This window comes from Pristis pectinata, chromosome 6, assembly GCF_009764475.1.
Source record: "Pristis pectinata isolate sPriPec2 chromosome 6, sPriPec2.1.pri, whole genome shotgun sequence".
Classification (NCBI taxonomy): domain Eukaryota; kingdom Metazoa; phylum Chordata; class Chondrichthyes; order Rhinopristiformes; family Pristidae; genus Pristis; species Pristis pectinata.
Genome location: NC_067410.1, coordinates 104306700 through 104334179, shown reverse-complemented (window position 1 = coordinate 104334179; position 27480 = coordinate 104306700). Strand labels below are relative to the sequence as shown.

Genomic DNA, 27480 nt, shown 5'->3' with positions numbered 1-27480 from the left:
TTATTTGTCACTTGTATCATTTCATTAAATGCCTCCACAAAGTCATATTAAATTACATATAAAAAAGAAACTATGTTCATATTACAATCTGATATATGTGCAGTACACTACAAGGTGAACATGATCAATGTATCTGAGCATTGAAGTCCTTTCCATTTTTAAGAGGAGGTTTTCAAAGGTTCAGTAGGCCTGATGTGGGGAACATCCAGTCTGCACATACAGTCACTGCTGCTTTCAGTGCAGTCCTTCATAGTCATCAGTTTACCAGTCTCAGAAAATGTCCTCTCAAATACCTGCAAGATAATAAAATAATAAGACTTCTCCACATGACACCTTTGACATGCAAGCTTATATGTTGTTGGCATGCCAACATAAAATAGTACAAAAACATTTTTGATATATTACAATGCAGTTAGGACAAAAAGTCAAGATCTGTTAAATAAGTTAACTGTAAAGAACATCATTGTTCATTCATATCCATCACATGCAAACCAAATGACATCTTAGCTCATTTGATAAATACTCATATTTTCTGAGTTAGAGGCTTGTCAGATCAACACAAGATATAATCCTCATTCAGTCTGATTCACTAGTCTGTATTTTATAGGTCATTCAAAAATCTGTGTTTAACAGTCATTAGAAACTTCTACGCTAATCCAAAAGCCAAATACTGCAGATGATGAGTATCCAAAATGCGGAAGAAAATATTGGAAGCAGTGGTCAAGTAGTTAATGTTTCTGGTAAATGACCTTTCATCAGAATTTAGAGATAAACGAATTGCTACGATGCAGAATGGACAAAGGACTATGAAAGAGTGGGACACGGGAGATTAGATGCCAAAAGGACTGATAAAAGGTGAAAGGTGGTGGAAAAAAGATTATAAAAAGCAAAAGGAGGCCCAAAATGTTAACTCTGCTTCTCTCTCCACAGATGCTGCCTAAACTTGATATTTCTGGCACTTTCTATTTATACACCAAATCTTTCTATCTCCCCAGTTCAAAATTCAGTAGTTTCTTTATATAGAGAAGAAAAAAAATACAAAGAAAATGCTGGAGATCAAAAATTAAAACAGAAAATGCTGGGAATACTCAGCAGGTCAAGCCACATCTGTGGGAAGAGAAACAGAACTAACATTTCAGGCTGAAGACCCTTCGTCAGAACCAAGGTCTGACCTGCTGATTATTTCCAGCATACTCTACATGAAAACTATAAAGAGAATATGTTCCTATATCCAACGATGATGACAGAAACAAGTACATAACTTTTCCAAGCAATTGGTATGCTTCGTATAGTGAAGAAATAAAAACGTAAAATACTCCTAATATACTACACAAGGTTGAGGAAAGTATTATTTCTGAAAGAATTACTCACAGAAAAGCCTTGCCAATGCTTGAGATTTAGCTAAGATCGATGAAGTGGGATTGAATCCATGTGTACATTGAGCTTCATTTCATTGTCGAGAATCTGCACAAGTTGCTGCATGGATGGAAGATGGCCAGATTCTAGTTTAGACCATACTGGAACATCTGAAAATTAAAATAAAAAAAAGACATTTATTTAGAATTACCAACACCTTGGGCAAGATGATAGGAAGGATAATTTCAGATAATGGCAGAGCAGCTAATTCTAATCCATGCAAAACAGAACATACAACTCCAATAGCCAAAATAGTCTGTTAAACAAAGACACAATAAAACAATACACAAAATAGATTTAATGAAGCTGATGTTACTGAATTAGCGGCCTATCTCATCTCCACTAAGCATTAGGTTAAACTAGAAAACAATTGAACACAAACAATTCAGACAGGAAGCAGCTGCTAAGAGCTCTGATCCTCAATTACCTGGTTGCTACTTACTCAAATAATTTGACATCTATTGTGCGACAAAGCAAGTTTCAGCAAATATTAATGTGGTCCAAAACTCAATCATACAATGTTCATAACACCCCAAAAGCACAATAGGTGCATTGTTAGAGACCCACATCTGTACCAGACATTGAATGATCAGCCAGAAAACCTCTGTTTGAATATTCCTCTGTGACTGTCACCTTGTGCAATGGGACATTCTACCATTCTGGAGGTTAACAAGCTCACTTATGCAATTACATACATGTTCATTTTCGATTTACCATGCCGTCAAAGTTTAAACCGGGGAAGAAAATTGGTGCTTCACACGCTGCACTGAAGTGGGTGTGTTGCATAAGCTTACACACCTCTGAAAGCAGACAAATCAAGATTCTCAAATACTAAACAAGATTCTTTAACTTAAGCCATGTAGCTAAGGCAATCAGAACCTAAATGCAGAATCCGAAGAGATAGCATCTGGAAACTCCACTTGTAATTGTTAAAATGTATAATTATAGATCAAATAAAAACCTACAGGATTCCCATTAAATTTTTGTCTTAAAATATGTTTCAGGTTGAAGACCCTTCATCAGAACTGGCGAAATTTTGTCTCATGAGTCTCAAGTTCTGATGAAGGACCTTCAACCTGAAATGTTAACTGTTTCTTTTTCCACAGATGCTGACCAGCCAACCAAGCATTTCCAGTATTCTCTGCTTTCATTTCAAATGTCTACAGTTTTTGTTTTGAATTTCAACAAAAGTGAACCGTGAAATGTTGCAGAATAGCAGTTCACCATAACTAATAGTGCATCAACTTTTCCCACAGAATGTTGAGTTAGGAATTTTGAACAAAGAGTTTTGCTTTAATTATTTAGCAGTTGAACTTATTGCAATATTGCTCCAGTCTTTAACTTTGTTACTGTTTTGTGATTAGTTTGTCTGGTTAACATACTCTGAAGAGATGCATTCAGCCTCTGAGGAAGACCTGAGATAGGAGTACTGTTTTTCCCTTATTTAATTTTTTTTGGATTAAAAAGTTGCTAGTAAGGCCAGCATTTACTGCCCACTCTTAAATGGCCTCGAGAAAGCAGTTGTGAACTTTTGACATGAACTGCTGCACAGCTTCTGGTGGTTAAGGATTCCAGGATTGAGACCTATCGACAAAGAAGGAATGGTATATCTTTCCGAGTCAGGATAGTGGAGACTTGGGGGGGAGTGGGGAGGTGGGAAAAAGAGCAGCATGGGGGTAATGGCCTGGAACTTGCTGCTTATGATGTGATGAAAACGCAGCCGATCAATTATTTCAAAAGGAAACCGACTATGCATTTGAAGGAAATAAACTTGGCAGGACAAAGAGGATAAAGCAGTGAGTGGGACTGACTGGATTACTCTGTGGAGAGCCAGCACAGACTCAATAAGATGAATGGCCTTCCTCGGTGTTATTATGTCTGTGAATATACATGGGAAATGCAATTTCACAAGTGAAAAAAATGTACTGAGGTAAAACGAGGAATAAGAGAAATAGTCTGAAAACATACAGTAGATAGCTACCAGTAATCCTTTAGTATATACTTATGATTCTATAGCTAACTGCACCTATTTCATTTTATTCATATGATTAAAAGAAATGAAAAGCCAATTAATTAACTTATTAACAAGTTTAAAACTCCTTCACAACAGGACAAAATAGTGATCAAAGTTCCAACCGTTTTGTTCCTCTCCCCACCCATCCTAGAATTTAAATATGAATCAAAAAGTGATTGATTTAATAGTGATTACCGCATTCAACTTTTTAAAAAAATTGGAAGTACTGAAATAGACTAGATTGTGTTTCATCAGGTCTTGTTCACAGATTATCAATTTTAAGGAACCATTTCTTTAAATTTGCTGGTCTTTAAATAAGAGCACAAATGCCAATGCATTAAAATACCGAAGTCAAATTTATGACTCACCATTTAATGTAATCTCAAATGCACCAGTAGACATGCATTGATTTTCAATCATGTTACTAAGGAAGAACACCATCATGCATGCATAGATCTAAATAAGAAAATGAAAATGCAGTCAGCTTTAATGCAATGGTCTAATTAATAAATTTCCTCCATAAACAAGTTTCTCAGTAACATCTTTCATCAATGGATAAAGCTAAACCAAAGACAGGTTTAAAAAAGATTGACAATGCATCAAAATGCAAATGGTGATTTCTTAGATTGGGTGATAATGTACAAATCACTGCGAATTACAATAGTAGGTAAACAGAAATTTACAATTTGCATGTCTTGCACTCCTGCAACATTTCTTCAGATTAGTACTTATTTTGTTAGGTTTGGTTTTGAGTAAAGATTGCTGTTACTTGTGAATCAGCAGAGTGGGCACCAGGGGTACCTCCTTTAGCAATATGATTTTAATACTGTCAAAATAACAGAATTCTCATTGTCATCAGTTGCATAGCAATGTTGCATCCATGTAAAGTTTCTTAAAAATACAATTTATGAATGAAGATCATACATTAATTGTTGCATCCATAAATGGGATGTCCAGTGAATCAGTTGTGAAGATCACTGCGCAGTTGACCCACATAATAAAATCTGCATTTATACTGTGACTTTAGCTTAGAAAATAGTCACATTGCAGAGCAAGAAGCAAAAACTGCAAAGTCATGGTGAGTTGGGCAATTGATAAAATGGGATGTAAGAGGGCTTTTAATAGTTTAGGAAGGGTGTTCTGCAGAGATTAGAAAACAAACTTCCACTTGCATGGGGCAAAGACAGGGAAAAAAACATCAGAAAAGGCTGGCTGCACTAGATCATTCATCTGACTGGTAGTATGCAGCTATGGTCATTCTCTTTACACCAAGAGTCACAAGAGCTACCTCCAGCACAGGTTTGAGGGCCAGGGTCAAAATTAACTGCTATATTTTCTCAGACAGAAGATGTGCTGATGGGTGCAACTGGTGTTAATAACCAGGGATAGGGAAACCAGCTCAGGTTTCTGTTGCTGCTCCTTTGAGTTAAAAGGTACATCTGCAATTCCTATGCTCGGCCACAATGTCATTTCTCAATGGGCAGGGAGCTAGCTACCATTCCTTATTTAGTCTTACAACTGTGGAGGGTCAATTTGGACGCTGAAGGAACACCAGGTTTCAACATTAATGTATCCTGACATTAGCAAGTGCCTTTAGGATTTGTGAAGGGAAGAGGGGAAATTAAAAATAATTGGCAAGAATTTCAAGTGTACAATTTTTAAAAATGTAGCCGTGCATCAAAATCAAGAGTGAAATTCTATTACAAAACATATGTTCACAAATGCATTAATATTTAAAGTTGTTGTGTAAAATGCAAATATCTCTCAAAATGTTCAAAAATGATCTTTGTTCCATCAGAAATACCCTTCTACATACTGTGGTCCAATTTAATGAGTCTTGGAAAACAAACAATTGCAAATTACAGCAAACAAGTGGTTTTAACTCCAAATATCAATGTGCTTTATGCCAAAAGAAACCTTATAGCCTGCTCAAGCTTTTAGGAGGAAGAGGTATATGGACAGGCCTATCATTAGCCACTGATTGTAGTTGCAAAAATAAAACAAAATTGCAGCTAATGCTTGTAAGTTAGAACCTCAATGTTACTGTAATCAATTGTCAAAGTAGCTCGTTTCCTGCTACCCATTTAGGGTCAGTTCATGAGCCTGACTGTCCTCTATGGTCGTGAAATATAAGAGCATTATATTTCCAGCATGATGAAACTGCAAAGAAGTAGCCCAATTATTTTTGGTACAACTTTGCTGAGTTAAGCGAGCTTGAGCTGGCAAAATTGAAGAACACACTGTTGTGTGGATTTCTTATTACAATTGTATAGAACCTAGATGAGATTACTGTTGGAGTATTGTGTATAGTTTTGGTCTCCTTAACTGAGGATGCACATGTCATAGAAGTGCAGCAAAAATTCAGTAGACTGGATCAGAAGGGTAGGTTTGCCATATGAGAAAATATTGAGAACACCGGGGTTGTATTATCTAGATTTTTAAAGAATGACAGGAGATCCTATCAAAACCTATTATTACAGGGCTCAATAGGCTAGATGCTGGGAAAACTTTCCCCCCAGTTGAGGAGTCTTGGACTGGATGGCACAGTTGAGACTGAGGGGTAGGCTATTTAGAATTGAGATGAGGAGAAATTTCTTTGTTCAGAGGGTGATGAACCTTGGAATTCTTTACCCCAGATGGCTATGCAGGCTCAATTGTTCCATTTAAAACAGATGGCAAATAATTTCTGAACATTAAGATAATCAAGGTATACAGAAATAGCACTGGAAAATGGTGATGAGACAGAAGATCAGCCTAAGATCTTAATGGATGACAGAGCAGTCTTGTAAAGCAGGATGGGCTACTCCTATTTCTTGTTATATTCAAGTGGAAAAAATAAAAACACTTATAACATGTACCAACATACAAATCTCAACCACAGGAAACGTCAACTGCAGATGGCATCAATACATGTCAGTGAAACTTAATTAGATACTAAGTGGTTTTGAGGATAAATATAAAATTACACTCAACAACCTATGGTAATTTGTTTTTGACATTTTCAAAAAATTATAACATTGTAAACTGAATAAATAACTGAAATGTAAATGCTGTTATTAGGGAATTTTCAAAATTGAGTAAGATTAAAATGAAAGTTACTTTGTGAATTCTAAAAACATGTTGCACAATGTACTTTTCCTGGAATAAATATAGTGACCTTGTTCTGCTGACTCCAGTGCCAGATGCTAGGTGCTTCCATGCCCAAACTAGGAAAGGGGTCTCTACCAACTATAATTAGTCCTATTAAGACCAGCTTGAAGACTGATAGAAAGGATGCTACGTGTCTGTAAAATGAAAAAAAAAACAGGTTAAATACTTGAGCATATTAATACTCATGAAAATTAAGTCAATTGATCAGAACAGAAAAAACATGTGTTTCCTGTATGTCATTTAAACAGGAAAGTTAAGAAACAATGGCTATTTGCTTCATCATTATGAGCTTGGCTCAGAGATGATACTCACACCCTGGAGTCAAAGATGTAAATCTAAACTCTAGTAAAGCACATCAACTAAGCCAACACTAAAGTGCAGTGATGAAGTGCTGCATTTTCAGTAATGTAGTGTTTTGGACAAATCACTGATTTTCCCACAGCACCATTCACAGATGCACATGAAACTCTCAGGGTCCAAGCCAATACCTATGTATATTCAAACAAGAAACTAGTGCATATATTATACACCCTTACCTTAAAGTAATATTTGATGTATACCCATTAATGGAAATTGTAGTATTAAAAGACAGTCCTATAATGCTTGGGATCAATATGCTTATATTTCACTGCATCATGATTGTTATGATTGTGAATATTTATTAACACAATATTAAAGGTCTGACAAATGAATTGTGAAACCCACACACCAGCTCAAACTTTCACAAACTTTTCTCTACATCTTCTGGCACTCTTGAATTTGTTACCACCCATTGGCAAAACTTCTCTGGAAAAGATCTGAGGCTAATGATTTGCAAACCCAGTTCAGATCAATAAAATTAATATTAGACTTTGTTATACAGGAAGTCCCTGGGTTACGAACACCCGTACTTACGGACGGTGGGAAGGTGGTACAGAATTGGGCGCAGAACGGTTTGCCTGTCAGTGTTGACTTTTTCCAGGTGATGGAGGTGGTGAACGGCTGGATCGTGGATTTCATGTGTTACAGTCTGTACCGCTATTTCAGGGCAGGGATGTTCGAGGAGTTCCGAATGATGAGGGACGCCATGAATGGTCACCAGCCCCTTCTCCCGCTGCCCCCACCCACCATATCTATCTCTCTCTCGATCTCTATCTATCCAGCACTCGCTCTCCCCCAACAGGTTGTCCCCGGCTAATGACCGAGGTCCATTTCTGCAGATGTCCTTACATTGATTTTGTCCGTCAGTCGGAAAATACACATAATTCACTCAATGTGGTAACTGTACCTCCACAGTACTGTACTGTAATGAATGACACCAAACGCACATAAGACTGATGATAGTCTTCACATGTCCCGGCGATAACAAGTTATGCTGTATTTTAGATTGCTTCACATTATGTGTGGAATTATAATGCAAATGGAATCAAAATTCCATTTGGATCTTAATATATAGCAATAAATAACTGAAGCTTGTAGTGATTTAGGACTAATTGACACTAGATGTGAACTGTACGTAACTGTTCCGACTTACATACAAATTCACCTTACGAACAGACTCAAAAACGGAACTTGTTTGTAATCCAGGGACTTCCTGTAATTGTTTTCAATATTAAAAATATCAATATGGCCAAATTGTAATGCCTCAAAAATCAACTAAGTGCATGTGTTAGAAAAAAAAAGCCCTATATTGCCAAAAGCATATTTTCAATGCTGTAGCAGTTGGATATTTGAACAAGATATTTGAACTATTCAAATCAAAATTAACCACACATTTAAATCAACCATGAAACAACATACCTGTAGATAGGTTGTGGAAGGTAATTTTCTCCTTCAATACGGATGTCAGGATATCGCTGGCTTATAACCCGCGTATACTCCTCAAACACCCTTCTGTATCCTCAGGAGATACTAAATGAGAAAAGAGGAAATTTAATTAGCTGCAGGAACCAAACTTTGCATCAAAAATATTTCTTTTTAAAAGAAAATAAAGCATAACTAAAGATTTCTAAAGACCTCAGAGCAGTTTATTACAAATAGTTTTATATATAACAGCTTCCCTAATGGGGAAAAAGGTGGTTTAGCAAAGAATGAAATCAGATAGTGACTCAAAGATGCAGAATCAATTTTAGTGGAGTCAAGAACCCCTAAAGAGAAGAAAACCTAGGTCTCCCAAAGTGATACCATGGAGGATGAATTCTTGAAAAGCATACAAGATTTATTTATGCCAGTGTCTTAAAGAGCTAACTAGGGAACAGACAATCCTAGACTGGTACTTGAGCCAGAGTTAATTAATCCTGTTCTAATGGGGTTCTTTAGATACAAGTGACCATAACATGACAAAATCCTTCATTAAGATGGAAAGCAATGTAGTTTAATCCAGAAGATCCTAAATTTAAAGCAAGGAAACCATAAAGGTATGAGGAAAGAGTTGGCCATGATATATTGAGAGCTTCACTGAAAGGCATTACAGTGGATAGACTATGGTGAACATTCAAGGAATGAATACAGAACAGCAACAGTTATACAATTTAATATGGCACAAAAATACAAGGAATATTGATCAAACCATGTTTAACAAAATAAATTAAGGATAGTATTAGACCTAAACAGTCATAAAATTGCAAGAAAAAAATAGCACTTGAGAATTACTGGTTTAAAATTCAACACAAAGGAACAAAGAGGCTGACCAAGCAAAAAGAAAGTATTAGTCGGAGCATAAAAGCAGTCTGTAAAAGTTTCTAGAAAAAAGGAAAAGATTAGTGAAGATAGAAACAGGAAAATTTATAATGGGGAACAAAGAAATGGCAGTGCACTTAAACAAGTACGTTGAGGTTCTTTTCATGGAAAGCAGAAATATCATAAATGCCAAGCAAGGAATTACAGGAAATTATTAGTAAAAGAAGTGCTGGAAAAATTTGAGACTGAAATCCAGTATATCCACAGGGCCTGATAATCTGCATCCCTGAGTACTAAAAGTTAGGTAGTCTTGACAATAGTGATTGCCATTTTTCAAACTTCCACAGGTTATGGAACAGTTCCTGCAGATTAAGGGTGGCAAATGAAACTCCACTATTTAAATAAAAAGGGAGGGGGGGGGGGGAAACAGGGAACCACAGACCAAATAGCCTAACACAAATATAAGACAAAATGCTTAAAAGTTTGATAACAAGACACACAGAAAATACCAAAGTCAGGGAAATGATGTTTAATAAACCTATTTGAGTCCCAAGAGCAAGTAACTGGCAGAACAGATAAGGTTCTCCCCAGTGGATGTATTTGGATTTTACGCAATAAAAGTGTACGGGAAATACAATTTCACCATTCTTTGTTTAATACAAAAACATACACAGATTTTTGCATCTTTGTTAACCACAGGCAAGGTACCACAAGACAGTAGGATAAGTAATGTTGTTCCTTTAAGGGCAACAGGGATAAGCCACCTATCTACAGGCCAGTGAACCTTACACTAGCAGTAGGGAAATTATTAGAGCCAGATCCCAAGGGATGGGACTTATGTGCATTTGGAAAGGTAGCAGCTAGAAATCTTGTCCCACTAAATTGATAAAAGTCTTTTTTGAGAAAGAAGGTAACCAAGAGTGATAGGCTGGTCCAGAAGGTTAAGTCTCATGGGATCCATGGCAAGCTAGCTAATTGGATCCAAAGTTGGCTTAATGAAAGCAGGCAGAGGGTGGTGGTTGAAGGTTGGTGTTGATTGGAAGTCTGTGACCAATGGTGCACCGCAGGGATTGGTGCTGTGACCTTTGTTGTGTGTGATGTACATTTATGACTTGGACGTGAACACAACAGAAATGATTAGCAAGTTTGTGAATGACACAAAAATTGGTGGTATTGTGGATAGCAAGGGAGGTTGCCTGAGGCTAAAGCAAGATAATAGATCAGATGAAAAGATGGGCAGAGCATAGATAGACAGAATTTAATCTCGACAATTGCAAGATGAATCTTGGGAAATTAAACGGAGGTAGAACATATGCAGTAAGTGGTAGGAAGCCAAGGAATGTTGATGAACCGAGGGACCTTAGAGTTCAAATCCATAGTTCTCTGAAATTGGCAACATAGGTAGATAGGCTGGTGAAGAAGGCATATGGCATATTTATCTTCAAAGGTCAAGGCACAAAATATCAAAGTTGGGACGTTACATTGCAACTTTACAAAATTCTGGTTAGACTGCACTTGCAGTATTGTATTCAGTTCTGTTCATCACACTATAGGAAGGTTGTGATTGCTCTAGAGAGAGTGCAGAGGAGATTCACCAGGATGTAGCCGGGACTTGAGTTAGTTAGAGAGAGAGACTGGAGAGGCTAGGCTTGTTTTCCTTGGAGTGAAGGTGGCTAAGGGTGACCTGATAGAAATATACAAAACTATAATATGCACAGTACATAGCCAGAATCTTTTTCCCACAGTAGGGGTATCAAAAATAACAGAGCATGGATTTCAAGTGAGGAAAACAAATTTTAGAAGGGGATTTGAGAGGAAAATCAGAAGTGTTGGTGGAATCAGATACAATTACTACATTTATTACTGGCCCTGAAGTTAACACAATGACTTAAAGACGCACTGTAATCATCAGGCTGAAATGTTTAGATTTCTGTTTGCAAATATTTACCATTCTATAATACAGGGTGAGTGTATTTGGAACATAACCATTCAGCACATGTGGTCATGTTACATAAAGTACGGAAAGATTTTGTAAACACCTCATAATATTTGCACCTGCTGGGCTGATCAAAAGAAGAAAACAAAATCATAAAATGTAATTGGAACAATCTGGGTATCAGTGTTGAACAGTGGGATATGGAAGAAGCTCTAAGCTTGGGTTATTCTTTAAACAAAAATCCAGATCATTAACCATGTTTTTGTTAGCTACAACTGGAGTGCAATTTTTTCTTAAAAATGTAAGTGACAGAAGGCAAGTATTTAGAAATACTAATAAGGAGAAAGAGATTACAAGTTTTCAGCTGCATGTAGTTACATAAACATACAAATTAAAAATAGAAGTGCTTAAATGCCAGAGTAGGAAGATCATGGTTTATCCAATTTTAACCTTATCCCATTCCTGTTTACCTAGGGTGACTTTACAACCTCTTGCTTATCATGTATCTATCTACCTCTGCCATAAAAATACTCAAAGACTTTGCTTCCACCAACTTTTGAGGAAGACAGTTCCCAAGACTCACAGCCCTTTACTTTCCCTCATCTGTCTTAAATTGGTGACCTCTCATTTTTAAATAGTGGCCCTGGTTCATCATTCTCCCATATAACAAAAAAATTCCTTTCTATATCCATCTTGTCAAGACCCCGCCTACAACCTTATATGGTTCAATCAAGTCCCTTTTCATTAACCTTGCCTGAGCAAAAACAATGGAATTCTGTTAGTTTACCTAATTACTTGTAGTGCTTATACACCAGCCCTTTGTGAATGATGCACGAGGCCACCCAAATGCTTCTGCAATCACTCAACATCCAGAGAATATACCTTTTGTTTCCTATTTTGCCAAAATAGACAATTTTACCTTTGCCCCACATTATACTCTATTTACCAAAATTTAGCCCACTAACTCAGCCTACCTATATACCATTGTAGCCTTCTCATCTTCTCTTCACAACTTGGTTTCTACTTTACCATCAGCAGTTCACAAAATTCCCATTGACTACCTAAAAGGGGGCTGGAAGATGAAATAAATCTTCAGGATGATGCTGATAATCAATTCAATTAAACATTAGGTAAATGATTTGCTTCCTTGTTTTACAGAAATAACAATATCCCAATATTGCTGAATTATTCTGTAGCAAAACAGTTCAAAGGTCCGTGAAATCACCTGTGCCTGAAACCTCAAAGCAATTATCCATTGCTCACAATTGCATCAAACAGTATTAAAACAAGTCAATGCATCACACAAAAAAAAAATCAGGTTTAACCATAATGTCTATCATAAGGCAAGGATATTATGCAATTCAGCAAAAAAGTGCTGCAAATAAGAACAGGAAGTTCCCTTTTCAGTAACTGTACCCTTTCAATCTGCCGCCTTGCTGCACCTCAGAATCAACCATGACGTCTTATTCCCCCCCATCACCCTGAATGACTACCATCCCATTTCCAATCTCGCTTTCTACTAGAAAGTCCCTCTTCATGACCTACTTTCCTACAACTGCATGTTTTAAACTCTCATCAGCTTTTAGATCATCACACGACACAACAGTTCCAACAAAAATCACAAATTACATTTTCTCTCATCCTTCTTAACAACCATGGATATAAAAGACATGAAAGAGAGATTTGTCCAAGAAACAACCACAACTCTACTTGGTCACTGCATGTGGATGAATGATACAAAGAACAGATTCATGAAAGACACCAGAAATAATCATTGTCAATTCCTTCAATCAAGAGGTTTCTGATGATTACACTGAGAGTCTGTTCACAATTTGGTGACAGTACTAGGACCTGAAGAAGGCAGGAGCGATGCTAAAACAACAGGTTTTTAAATCCCCCACAGGAAGAACACTTCTCAAGGGCACTTTTCCCTCATACAAAGTCACATACATTTACAATCACATATATAAAAACACACTAGAATTTATCATTTTCTCTTCAGATTGTTTTAAAGCAATAAAAGCCAAAAACAATTTCCTTATTTAAAATGCAGGAAATCATGATTTGTCTTTTTGTGAGGGGAGCAAGAAACTAACTGCTGGAAGAACTCAGCAGGTCAAGCAGCATCTGTGGAGGCAAAGAGAAGGTCAACGTTTTGGTTGAGACCCTGAATCAGAACCTGTTGCAATTTGTTGTTTTTAAACTGAATGGTAGGTGATTATGGCCCAGCTGGGATTATTCACTGATCTTTATTTCTTTCTAAATTAAGCATTCCTTTGCAAAGTAGAGTTACTTTGGTATTTCCACATACTTACAATTATAAATGGAACAAGTTACATTCTCCAGTACCTGCCAAACTTTAAATTTATATTGAAATATGGTACTGTACTTCTTGCTCTCAGACTACTTAAAGCTGTTGTACTTCAAGCTCCAGTGAAGAAAATATTCATGTCCTTGTATCCAAATGTCCATTGTAAAATCTTAGATCCAAGCCACACAAATGTTATTTGTGTGTTCATAGAACAGTATGGTTTCTCACAGGAAGAGTTTATGCAATCACTTCACATTCCATGGCTTCCATTATTTTTATTCTAAGTAATCACACAACTCAATAAATTTTAAGCGATTATTTGGACAAGGAAAAAGATTTCAAAACTGCAGCAAAGCCTGTAAATTGTATGTCACTACTTTCTGATGCACAGACTACAAATGGAAGCAATATTTTCCTTCATTTCTTAGAATGTTGTTGTTGGTACAATATCTCAGTTAAGCATTATCATTATTTGCAAAGGAATTGGTGAACTAGGGGTCATTTGAAAAATTGCTTCTTTAATCATCAACTTCCAAAGATTCAATTTATGCCTGGTTTTCTCTGCTGTGTACCAATGACCATTTTTACTGCTGCTATGCAGGTTATGCCTTGTGATGAAGTATGCAAGTAGGCTGAAGGCATACCACCACATCACCTACGTTAGACTATTTTTTATTGACTACAGCTCTGCCTTCAATACAATAATCCCAAGCAAACATGTCACCAAACTCCAAGACCTAGGACTCAACACCTCCCTCTGTAACTGGATCCTTGACTTTCTGATCAACAGATTGCAATCAGTGAGGATAGGCAGCAATACCTCCAGCACGATTATTCTTAACACTGGTGCCCCACAAGGCTGCATCCTCAGCCCTCTACTCTTCATATACCAGTGACTGTGTGGCCAGATTCTGCTCTAACTTCATCTACAAGTTTGCAGATGACACCACCGTTGTAGGCCGTATCTCAAACACGATGAGTCGGGGTACAGGAAGGAGACAGAGAGCTTAGTGACACGGTGTCATGACAACAACTTTTCCCTCAATGTCAACAAAACAAAAGAGCTGGTCATTGACTCAGGAAAGGGGGCGGTGTACATGCACCTGTCTACATCAACAGTGCTGAGGTTGAGAGGGTTGAGAGCTTCAAGTTCCTGGGAGTCACCAACAGCCTGTCCTGGTCAAATCACATAGATGCCACAGCCAAGAAAGCTCACCAGCGCCTCTACTTCCTCAGGAGGCTAAAGAAATTTGTAATGTCCCCTTTGACACTCACCAATTTTTAATCGATGCACCACAGAAAGCATCCTATCTGGATGCATCACAGCTTGGTACGGCAACTGCACTGCCCGGGACTGCAAGAAACTGCAGGGAGTCGTGGACACAGCCCAGTGTGTCACGAATCCAGCCTCCCCTCCTTGGACTCTGTCTTTACCTCTCGCTGCCTTGGCGAAGCAGCCAGCATAATCAAAGACTCCACTCACCTGGGACATTCTCTCTTCTCTCCTCTTCCATCAGGTAGAAGATACAGGAGCCTGAGGGCATGTACCGCCAGACTTAAGGACAGCTTCTATCCCACGGTGAATGGTTCCCTTATACGATGAGATGGATTCTGACCTCACGATCTACCTTGTAGTGACCTTGCACTTTATTGCACTGCACTTTCTCTGTAGCTGTGACTTTACTCTGTACTGTTATTGTTTTTACCTGTACTACCTCAATGCACTCTATACTAACTCAATGTAACTACACTGTGTAATGAATTGACCTGTATGATCGGTATGCAAGACAGGTTTTTCACTTTACCTCGGTACAAGAGAGAATAATAAACCAATACCAACTAAAGACTGTGCTTGGAAAATTTAGTGGTGAGAACATGGCACTGAATTATATTCAAATTGTTTAACTTTGTTATTAAAAAAGTATTAAAGTTGGGTACCGTACCAAGCTGAAAAAAAATTGCATGTAATGCATGGAAATATTTTAGTTGTTAAATAATGATCCAGGGAATATTAATGGCCCTATTTATATTTCAGTTACAACAAGCTGCTGAAAATTATGCAATTTTCAAAACAAAAAACTCTTTGAAAACCATAGCTTTTTCAGTAGTTTTCTAAGTTTTGCCAGGTATGATTTCATCTTTCTTTTTATCACTATTTGAGCTACAAATAGGAGGCTCTGGGGATAAACAAATGGGAACCATTAGGCACTTGCAACCACAGAGTCTTTTGGATGAGGTAAACATCCTGCAAGGCCAAATGTTGTGTGCCACAATACAAAATAAAGGACACACTAAATATACATCAAGGTGGAATGCAATTGGGAAGAACTGAGTTACAACAAACTGCAATGGTATTACCACATACATCAAGCCACACCACTGTTAAAAGAGAATCATCTTGCTCAAGTGGTCAATTACAGACGAGGAAGGAAAATGAAAGGCATTCCAACAGAAAGTGGTATTGTCCCCAAGGAACTAGCTCTCACATCTGCAGTAAAACTTGGAGAGTACACATTGGACTGCTCACCATCTTACGTCTCATCAACAGGCACACTTCACTCTTGTTTAAAGAAATTGCTAATGATTACCTCTTGAATTTTTCAAAAAGCTATCATTTCTTATGCCCTGCTCAGATTATCTGAAGGCATGACATCAAGTTCTACTAGTATGCCTATATCTTGCCCCATCTCAAAAATCATACAGGTCCATCTTTCTCATAAAATGTTGCCTTCAATATTATCCAAATACAACACTAGTTTCAATGTTTATAATGACAGTATCAATACAGGTTCACATCACCACTTCCCTCAACCCTCCCACCACCTCCAAATAGACCAATTACTTGAGATCTATTTGTGAATGAACAGCAAGTTCCTCCAGTGAAAAAAAGAAACTGAAAATATCTGAGCTGAGCCATGGGGCTATTAACATAAATAACCCACACCACCAAGGCAACCAATCCAATCCACTCAACTCTGGCACCCCCCCCCCCTTCCCTACAATAATATTAACCATGTATCAAGCCAGAACAAAGTTGGTAGGAAAGCTCCACTACACCCCATAGTGGAATTTCAGTCTCCAGCAATTGCAACATCACAAGAAGCTTGATGCAGTTGACCTTATACATCAACCACCACAAATAGTCATTTTCTCTATCTCCAGGAGACTGTGATTGTTGTGTCTACTATCTACAAGACATCTGGGAGCAATTTGCCAAGGCTTCTTAACAACACTTACCAACTCTATTACCAATATACGATAATGCAAATAAAAAAATAGCCGCATGAATAACAAAATGCCAAACTAATCAAGGATGAAGACAGAAGTAATCTGGGCTGTGGTAGCCACATCTAGGCGGATACTGTCAGCTAACACCTGCTGTAGACACAAGAGACTGCACATGCTGTAATCTGGAGAAAAAAACAAACAACTGGAAGAACTCAGCAGGTCAGGCAGCATCTGTGGTTAATTCATCCTGCTGCCTCCAACAGTTTGTTTTTCCACCATGCATATTGTTGGCAGTTCTGGTACTGCATACAAAAGCAATAATCAAGTTCTAAAAGTAGCCAGCAAGACTACAAGACTAATTTCTAGAATGGAAAGTAAAAGGAATGATTAAGGAAGTCACTGAACAAATTTTATATAGATATACAAAAGAAAGTATAGAATGATAAAATATGAAGTTGAGTTTGAAATAATTTTAAGAATGTTGCACATGCTTCAAACAAAGGAAAAATTAGGCCTACCACAGGAAGCAATAATAGCATAATATAATAAAAACAGAACTGTTTTTGGAGTTAGTGGAGGTGAAAACATAAGATTGAAAGCAATTGAATCATGCAATTCAGACCAGAATGAAATGTAATCTTCATGGATAGATGAATTAAGCTCAAAGTATAACAGTTTATATAAATACTAATAGTCTTGACCTTGAGAAACCTAAAAAGGCAAGAAAGGAAAATATGTTTCTCATTATCTTTATCTTGTAGCATGTATAATAGGCATCCAAGAACAGCAGACTTTAATAATTAAGCCCCATAGCATCAAATATATTAACTGAATTTTAGCGAGTTAAAATTATTTTTATGTCATACAATTAACCCAGAGGGCTGCTCCATTCTATAACTGCATGCCACCACAGCATAAGCGTTCAGTGAAACATCAACTACGTTAGTTTGTAACATTAGCCTTACTTCAAATTTAAATTTCAAAACATTAATGTTAAGATACTGAAAAAATGTGATTGAGAATCAGTGACAAATTATAAATATTATCTCGAGAGCACCATGCATGCTTCTACTAATGCTATAAACAACATCTTATGCAAGCTGTCTGCCCTCGGGCGCCGGTGCCGTGCACAAGGGGCAGGCCATCGCTTCCTGCCCGGCTTGGGCCTAGCGCCTCTTGCAGTCTCGCCTCCGACTGAGTCCGCCCAACCCCAGTGCGGCTGTCAGCCTCGCCCGCCCCCGCCGCCTCCCCCGGCCTCACCAAATCTGGAAGCGCAGCACCGGCCCGGTGACGTACTGCATCTTCAGCCGCTTGTCGGCCAGCCCCTGGCCGATGGCGCCCAGGCAGGTCAAGGCGACCAGCAGGAACGACAGCCCAACACCGCCCGACGCCATTCTCCTCGACACAGCTCCTCTCCCGTCACCGCGGAGACCGAGCGCACCCCCACTGCGCCTGCGCGGCCTCCGCGGACACCACGTGATCGTTGCCACGGGCGATGCCAACCCCGTGCCGCAGCCTTTTCGGCGCGCAACAGGTTGGCGCCACGGCAACCGCGGCCTCCATTCAAACCAATTAAACCAAGCCAAAATCTAGTTAAATCTTCCAAATCATGGCAGGTACGTTCAAAATATTCACCGTTCTCCTCACATTATCGGGCGTGTAAGATGCTGGGGTCTTGGCCTGATGGACGTGGGGGAGGATGGTTCTTCTTGTGGGAGAATATAGAGCCAGGGGGCTGTTCTGCTTAAAAATAAAGGGGTTGCCCACTTAATGTAGGTTGATGCAACTTTGTTTTACTTCAGTGTCCTTAAAGGGCTATGGAGGCAGAGCCAATGATCATTAAAATGTTCATTGGTTCTGCCTGACAGGCAAGAGGAGGAGATGGTTACCATTGGTACAAAGGAATGCAGAGTTGAGGTTCTAATCACGTTAGCTGGGCTCATAATAAATAGAGAAGCAGGCTGTAGAGGTTGAGTGGCCTACTCCTGCTCCTAATGGGCAATCACTATGCAAAACATGCATTTCACTGTGTGCTTCAATGGGTTTCCTCCCACATTCGAAAGACGTACGGGTTAGGAGCTGTGGGCATGCTATGTTGGCGCCAGAAGAGTGGCGACACTTGTGGGCTGCCCCCGAGCACATTCTTAGCAACGCAAAAAGATGTATTTCACTGTGCGTTTCCATGTACATGTGACTAATAAATAAATATCTTATTTAATAGATATCTTATAATGGGCACCATGGTCAGCATGGACGAGTTGGTACAAAGGGCCTGTTCCCATGCTGTATCGTTCTATGACTCTATGATTGATTTGTATATTCAGTCTAAGATCCATTCCCAATGTCATGAGTCAGTGCAAGTTTGCCTCTGACCTTTGTCACCGACAGCATAGACTCACTCTATCTCAAAGCTGTCCTGGTCCACAGTTCTGCTTCATCCTCTGTTGCATTTGAAGCTTCAACAGAAAACTTTTTTCCTTCCTTTCAGGCATCAAAGATTGCAAGTATCAGTTACTCTTGAAAGCTAATACCCCTCCCCCTTCAGTTTCCTCTGACCCTGTCTCTCTCCCCATCTTCTCCTCTCTGATCCTGAATGAAGTGCATAGGCCTCAACTTCATCACCCTTTAGAGAATAGTGTCATACAGCTTAGAAATAGGCCCTTCAGCCCACTGAGTCTGTGATAACCATAAGGCAATCATTTACATTAGTCCTATTCTGATCCCATTTTTATTCTTCCATCATTCCCAAAAACTCCCCCAAGATTCTACCATTCACCTACGCAAAAGGGACAATTTACAGTGGCCATACAACCTACTTATCCCAGACATGGACCCTTTCTTCCAATATCAGAATTGCCAATTTATCTGCATCCCTCCCTCTGACGGCTTATCCTATGCATCAATTTTTCCACTGCTCTTATTTACTCTAACCATCTGCCCTCTGAATGTGCAGCATTCTGCTCACAAAGGACCAATCCCAACATTTTCCTCAAACCTGCTGAAAAGGCCAGTGCTATTATTAAGCAAACAGGCCTCTGCCTTGTAGAGGTTGAATGTCAGCACTTTGACACCTGCTCAAGTTTCCCTGTGGAGTATGAGCCAATCACTGAACACTTTGTTCCAGTCATTATTTCTCATTCCCTCTGGAGATCTTCCTCTTCCTTCCACAGTCTCTAGCCTCCAAGTCCTCCAACCACACATAACCTTCTTCTACCTCCTCCCCAAGATTCACAAATAGAACTGTCCTGGTCAGCCAATTGTTTCAACTTGGTCTTGTCCCACAGAACTTATTTCTTCCTACCTCATCTTTAGTCTTTTCCTTCTTCTCTCTTCCCACTTGCATTCATGACACCTCTGATGCCCTCCTGCCCCATGACAATTTACAGTTTCCTAATCCCAACTAACTGATTTTCACCATAGATGCCTCATCCTTCTACGTCTCCATCTTATGTCGTAGAACCATAGAACAATACAGGCCCTTCGGCCCACCATGTTGTGCCGACCTTCAAACCACACCAAAGACTATCTAACCCCTTCCTCCCACATATCCCTCTATCTTAAATTCCTCCATATGCTTATCTAACAATCTCTTGAACTTACCCAACGTATCAGCCTCCACACCACCCCCGGCAGTGCATTCCATGCACCAACCACTCTCTGGGTGAAAAACCTCCCTCTGACGTCTCCCTTGAACTTCCCACCCATTATCTTAAAGCCTTGCCCTCTTGTATTGAGCATTGGTGCCCTGGGAAAGAGGCGCTGGCTGGCTATCTATTCCTCTTAATATTTTGTATACCTCTATCATGTCTCCCCTCATCCTCCTCCTTTCCAATGAGTAAAACCCTAGCTCCTTTACTCTCTCCTCATAATCCATACTCTCTAATCCAGGCAGCATCCTGGTAAATCTCCTCTGCACCCTTTCCAACTCCTCCATATCCTTCCTATAATGAGGCGACCAGAACTGGACACAGTACTCCTAAGTGTTGTCTAACCAGAGTCTTGTAAAGCTGCATCATTACTTTGTGGCTCTTAAACTCGATCCCATGACTTATGAAAGCTAACATCCCATAAGCTTTCTTAACCACCCTATCCACCTGTGTGGCAACCTTCAGTGATTTGTGGATATGAACCCTGAGATCCCTCTGCTCCTCTACACTGCCCAGAATCCTGCCATTTATCTTGTATTCTGCCTTGGAGTTTGTCCTTCCAAAGTGTACCACCTCACACTTCTCCAGACTGAACTCCATCTGCCACTTGTCAGCCCAGTTCTGCATCCTATCAATATCCCTCTGTAAGCTTCGACAGCCCTCCACACTATCCACAGCACCACTGATTTTTGTGTCATCTGCAAACTTGCTAACCCACCCTTCCACCCCCTCATCCAAGTCATTAATAAATATCACAAAAAGCAAAGGTCCCAGAACCGAACCCTGTGGGACACCACTAGTCACAGCCCTCCAATCCGAACGCACTCCCTCCACCACAACCCTCTGCTTTCTACAGGCAAGCCAATTCTGAATCCACACAGCCAATCGTCCCTGGATCCCTTGGCCTCTGACCTTCTGAAGAAGCCTACCATGCGGAACCTTGTCAAACGCCTTACTAAAATCCATGTAGACCACATCTACCGCACTACTCTCATCAATCTTCCTGGTCACCTCCTCAAGAACCCTATCAGGCTAGTGAGGCAGGATCTTCCCTTCACAAATCCTTGCTGGCTGTCCCTAATCAGTCCATGATTCTCTAAATACTCACAGATCCTCTCTCTAAGAATCCTTTCCAACAGCTTGCCCACCACAGACATAAGGCTCACTGGTCTGTAATTCCCTGGACTATCCCTACTACCTTTTTTAAATAGGGGGACAACATTCGCCACCCTCCAATCCTCCAGTACCATCCCCGTGGACAACGAGGACTCAAAGATCTTAGCCAACGTTTCAGCAGTCTCCTCCCTAGCCTCATGAAGCAGCCTGGGGAATATTCCGTCAGGCCCCGGGGACTTATCTGTCCTAATATTTTCTAACAGCTCCAACACATCCTCTCTCAATATCTACATACTCTAGAACATTACCCTTACCCACACTGTCCTCAGCATCATCAAGACCCCTCTCCTTGGTGAATACTGAAGAGAAGTGTTCATTGAGAACCTCACCCACTTCCACAGTTTCCAGGCACATCTTCCCACCTTTGTCTTTAATCGGACCTACCTTTACTCTAGCCATCCTTCTGCCCTTCACGTACGAGTAAAAAGCCTTGGGATTCTCCTTAACCCTACTCGCCAAAGCCTTTTCATGTCCCCTTCTCGCTCTCCTCAGCCCCTTCCTAAGTTCCTTCCTTGCTACTCTATATTCCTCACGAGCCCTGTCTGATCCTTACTGCTTACACCTTACGTATGCTGCCTTCTTCTTCCTAACTAGTTGTTCCACCTCCCTTGTATTAGTATTGGTATTAGTATATTATTGTCACTTGTACCGAGGTACAGTGAAAAATTTGTCTTACAAACCGATCGTACAGGTCAGTTCATTACACAGTGCAGTTACATCAAGTTAGTACAGAGTGCATTGATGGTAAAAAAAACAATAACAGTACAGAGTAAAGTGTCACAGCTACAGAGAAAGTGCAGTGCAATAAGGTGCAAAGTCACAACAAGGTAGATCGTGAGGTCATAGGTCATAGTCCATCTCATTGTATAAGGGAACTGTTCAATAGTCTTATCACAGTGGGGTAGAAGCTGTCCTTGTCTGGTGGTATGTGCCCTCAGGCTCCTGTATCTTCTAGCCGATGGAAGAGTAGAGAAGAGAGAATGTCCCGGGTGGGTGGGGTTTTTGATTATGCTGGCTTCTACACCAAGACAACGAGAGGTAAAGACAGAGTCCAAGGAGGGGAGACTGGTGTCTGTAATACGCTGGGCTGTGTCCACAACTCTCTGCAGCTTCTTGCGGTCTTGGGCAGAGCAGTTGCCATACCAAGCTGTGGTACATCCTGATAGGATGCTTTCTATGGTGCATCGGTAAAAGTTGGTGAGAGAACCATGTCACCCATGGTTCCTTCACCCTGCCATTCCTTCTCTGCCTCACCGGGACAAACTTATCCCTAACATCCTGCAAGAGATCCCTGAACATTGACCACATCTCTATAGTACATTTCCCCTCAAAAATGTCACCCCAATTTACACTCCCTAGTTCTCGCCTTAAAGCCCCATCATTCGCCTTTCCCCAATTAAATATCTTCCCATCCTCTTTGCTCCTATCCCTGTCCATGACAATTCTAAAGGTTACGGAGCAGTGGTCGCTGTCCCCCAAATGCTCACCCACCGATAGACCTGTCACCTGACCCGGTTCATTACCTAATACTAGATCTAATACGGCATTCCCTCTAGTCGGCCTGTCAACATACTGTGACAGGAATCCGTCCTGGACACACTTAACAAACTCCACCCCATCTCAACCTTTGGCACTAAGCAGGTGCCAATCAATATTTGGGAAGTTGAAGTCTCCCACTATAATAACCTTGTTATTTTCGCATCTTTCCAAAATCTGCCTCCCAATCTGCTCCTCAGTATCCCTACTGCTACTAGGGGGTCTATAGAATACTCCCAGTAGAGTAACTGCTCCTTTCTTGTTCCTAACTTCCATCCATATTGACTCTAGAGAGGATCCTTCTACATTATCCACCCTTTCTGCTGCTGTAATAGTGTCCCTGACCAGTATCGCCACCCCTCCTCCTCTTCCCCCCCCATCCCTTTTAAAACACTGAAAACCAAGCATATTCAATATCCATTCCTGCCCTGATGTCAGCCATGTCTCTGTGATAGCCACAATATCGTAGTCCCATGTACTTATCCAAGCTCTCAGTTCATCTCCCTTATTCCTGATGCTTCTTGCATTTAAGTAAATGCACTTTAGCCCATCCGCCTTACTACTTTTATAGCCTGTACTCTGCCTCTCCTTCCTCAAAGCCTCTCTACCTGTTAGATCTGACTTTTCCCCATCTCCTTCTTCCTCTGACCTACTCCTCCGGTTCCCATCCCCCTCACAAACTAGTTTAAACCCCCCTGAACCACCCTAGCAAACCTGGCTGCAAGGATATTGGCCCCCCTCAGGTTCAGGTGTAACCCGTCCTCTCTGTACAGGTCCCACCCTCCCCTGAAGAGATCCCAATGATCCAAAAATCTAAAACCCTCCCTCCTGCACCAACTTCTCAGCCACGCATTCATTTGCCATCTCCTCCTATTCCTACCTTCACTATCACGTGGCACTGGCAGCAATCCTGAGATTGCTACCCTTGAGGTCCTGTTCTTCAGCCTTCTGCCTAGCTCTCTAAACTCACTTTTCAGGACCTCATCCCCCTTCCTACCTATGTCGTTGGTACCAACATGAATCACAACTTCTGGCTGTTCTCCCTCCCGCTCAAGAATCCTGTGGACCCGATCAGTGACATCCCGGACCCTGGCACCTGGAAGGCAACATACCATCCGGGATTCATGCTCACTGCCACAGAACCTCCTATCTGTTTCCCTGACTATTGAGTCCCCTATCACTACTGCCTTCATCTTCTCCTCCCCTCCCTTCTGAGCAGCAGGACCAGTCCCAGTGCCAGAGACCTGGCTACTGCTGCTATGCCCCTGCAGGTCATCCCCCCACAACAGCTTCCAAAGCGGAAAACCTGTTATTGAGGGGAATAGCCTCTGGGGTCCTCTCCACTATCTGCCTGTTTGTTTTCTTTTTCCTTTTCCTTCCCCTTACAGTCACCCTTCTATCTACTTCCTGGACTCCAGAAGTACCTTCTCTAAGGGGGGTGACTGTCTCCCAATGTACAGTATCTACATAACTCTCTCCCTCCCCGATGCTCCGCAGTGTTTGAAGCTGCAACTCCAGCTCATCAAGTTTGAGCCGAAGTTCCTCCAGGCTCAAGCACTTACTGCAGATGTGGCCATTGTGGACTGCAGCAAGGTCCACGATCTCCCACATCAAGCAGCTGCAGCACACCACCATGTCCTCCATCTGAACTAATTCTTTTTTTCTCCCCCCCCACCAAGCTTTTTCCTACTTAAAAATTTATAACAGATAACAGGGAAAACTTACCTTTACCTACCAGCTACTCACCTGCCTCACCCCTTTAAGCCGAAGCCCCTTGAGCCAAAGCCCAAATATCTCTGCTCCCTCTCACTCAGCTGCCTGCTCTTTACCTGCTGACGTCACGCGCCTGCGCAGTCCTGCCCCCACTATTCCCGATGAGAACTTGTATAAAACACTTACAAAAAGAACCTTATAAACTAAACCTTATAATCAAAACCTTACATAAGAAAAAAGAAAAAAAAAGAGATGGCCTGAGGGCCCTTCACTTCTTCTTTGAACAGAAACCCAACAAAAGACCCCTCAACTACCACCCTCCTTCACCTGGCTGAACATTTTCTCTCCCTTAACGTTATTCACTTCCTCCAATTCGAAGGTGTATTTATAGGAACACATATTGGTACACGCAATGCCTTCCTCTTTGTGGGATATTTGGAACAGTCCTTGTTTAAATTCTACTCAGACGCCTTCACTTACCTCTTTTTCCAGTACCTGATGAGAGTACTTGTGCTGTTTCAATTGTCATATAGAATTCAAATGTTTCATCATCTTTGCTGTCAATTCCCACCCTGTTCTCACTTTTACCTGCTTCATCTCTGACTTCTCTCTCACTAGGGGATGGTACAGTGGTGCTGCAAGTAGTGCAGATGTCTCACAGCTCCAGTGACCTGAGTTCGATTCTGATCCCTCGGGCACACTATGGGGAATAATTGTGTTCTCACTGTGACTGCTGGGTTTCCTCCAGGTATTCAGTTTCATGCCAAAGAAGTGCTGGTTGGTAGGTTAATTGGCTATTCTAGATTGGGCAGATCTTCTAGATTGGTCAGCCTTCCTTTGGACTATGCTATTTGTTCCAGCATCCTGGGCACAGTCTTACAACTGGAAAGCAGGCTACTAACACATCAGGGCAATGTAGGGGCTGTCTCAGGGCAAGTAGCTGGCTGGAGTCACAGATAATCTTTGACAGCAAGGTCCCAACCTTTGCCTCACCAACTGTCAAAGTTGTTAGCAAAACTTAACCCCATTCAAAAACACCCAGTTGTCGCGACTCACAGTCCAAGCAAGCGAACCGGCTCGGCGGTCGGGGCGTGCGTCGTTGCAACGGTGAGGCCCAAGATGGCGCTGGCCCTTCGTCTTCCCCAAGCGACGGCGAGAACCCGCGCACGTGAAAAGTTGATGACGTAGCGCGTACGTCATTTCTGAGTTCGGAGGGCGGGAACCGCGCTCCTTAAAAGGCCTGCGGAAGGCGCGAAAATAAATCAGTCTTGTTCAACAGTTCACAGGATCGCATCTTTATTTTTGCATCGCGATAGCAGCTGCTACATTGGTGACCCCGATGGTCCAAACGGATTTTGGACCCACACAATGACCGACAACACAGCAGCCAATGCAGTGGCACTCAAGCTGCCCACCTTTTGGACGCTTTGGCCCCGCGTGTGGTTCGACCAGGCCGAAGCCCAGTTTCAACTGTGGCAGATCACCTCCGACTCCACGCGGTACTACCACGTGGTCAGCTCTCTGGACCAGGAGACAGCCGCCCAGGTCAGAGACTTCATCCAATCTCCTCCGAAGGAAGATAAGTACCCGGCCTTCAAGGCCCTTCTCCTTCGGACCTTCGGCCTCTCCCGTCGCGAGCGTGCCGCCCGCCTGCTTCACCTCGACGGCCTGGGGGACAAATCTCCATCGGCCCTGATGAACGAGATGCTGGCTTTGGCTGAGGGACACAAGCCCTGCCTGATGTTCGAGCAGGTCTTCCTCGAGCAGCTGCCCGACGACATTCACCTGCTGCTGGCCGATGCCGACTTCAGCAACCCACGTGAGGTAGCCGCCCGGGCAGATATCCTGTGGAAGGCCAAACGCGAGAGCGGTTTGTCCGTCGGCCAAATTGCCAGACCGCTTGCCCAACGCCAACCTAAACCAGTCCCAGCAGCCAAGCAACCACACCCCAGAAACACAGATGACAACACTGATGACCAGCTGTGTTTCTACCATCAGAGGTGGGGCGCGGAGGCCCGTCGATGCCGCCCACCCTGCAAGTTTCAGGGAAACGCCAGGGCCAGCCACCGCTGATGGCTACGGCAGCTGGCCACCAACACGGCCTCTTGCTCGTTTGGGACAAGCAGTCCGGCCGTCACTTCCTTGTCGATACGGGAACAGAGGTCAGTCCCCATCGTGTGTGCCCAAGGAACTCCGAGACTGTAAGTTCGTTTTCGTTCGCAGGGGACACCACGGGCACCATTACAACGACCATACGAGGGGCTGTTCCAGGTCGTCAGAAATAATAGGTCCACCTTTATTTTGGACATTGGGGGCAAGGAAGAAGTCTTCATGATGGACCACCTCAAACCGGCCCATTTGGACCTACAACAACCGGTCGAGGTCCCGACACTGCGACGCAGAGGCCGACCACCCAAGCCACGGCTAGTGTAGCCCGTGAACTTTGGGGACCGTATCGCTGGTTCTGGGGGGGGGGTGTTGTGTAGCGACTCACCATCCGAGCAAGCAAACCGGCTCGGCGGTCGGGGCGCGCGTCATCGCAATGGCGAGGCCCAAGATGGCGCTGGGCCTTCATCTTCCCCGAGCGACGAGGGAGAACCTGCACGCGCGAAAAGTTGATGACGTAGCACGTACGTCATTTCCGAGTTCAGAGGGCAGGAACCGTGCTCCTTAAAAGGCCTGCGGAAGGCGCGAA

The 27480-nt window shown here is 41.7% G+C and overlaps 2 protein-coding genes across 4 annotated transcripts; one reads left to right on the top strand and one right to left on the bottom strand.

Annotated features, from left to right (window-relative positions):
- On the bottom strand, positions 1-18202 carry LOC127572128 (thioredoxin reductase-like selenoprotein T). Its single transcript, XM_052019067.1, has 6 exons — positions 17974-18202; positions 8360-8470; positions 6588-6714; positions 3799-3886; positions 1372-1526; positions 1-293 (listed from the first exon to the last, which is right to left on the bottom strand). The coding sequence occupies exons 1-5, from the start codon at positions 18105-18107 to the stop codon at positions 1402-1404; spliced, it is 585 nt and encodes a 194-aa protein (XP_051875027.1). The 5' UTR covers positions 18108-18202; the 3' UTR covers positions 1-293; positions 1372-1401.
- LOC127572127 (uncharacterized) lies at positions 18187-27480 on the top strand. Of its 3 annotated transcripts, XM_052019065.1 has the most exons (3): positions 18187-18329; positions 26065-26609; positions 27009-27480. In XM_052019065.1, exons 1-3 carry the CDS (start codon positions 18323-18325, stop codon positions 27216-27218), a joined length of 762 nt encoding a protein of 253 aa, XP_051875025.1. In that variant the 5' UTR covers positions 18187-18322; the 3' UTR covers positions 27219-27480. The 3 variants fall into 3 exon arrangements, with proteins under 3 accessions (XP_051875025.1, XP_051875024.1, XP_051875026.1); XM_052019064.1 differs by having other exon boundaries at positions 26065-27129; XM_052019066.1 differs by having other exon boundaries at positions 18248-18329; positions 26102-27129.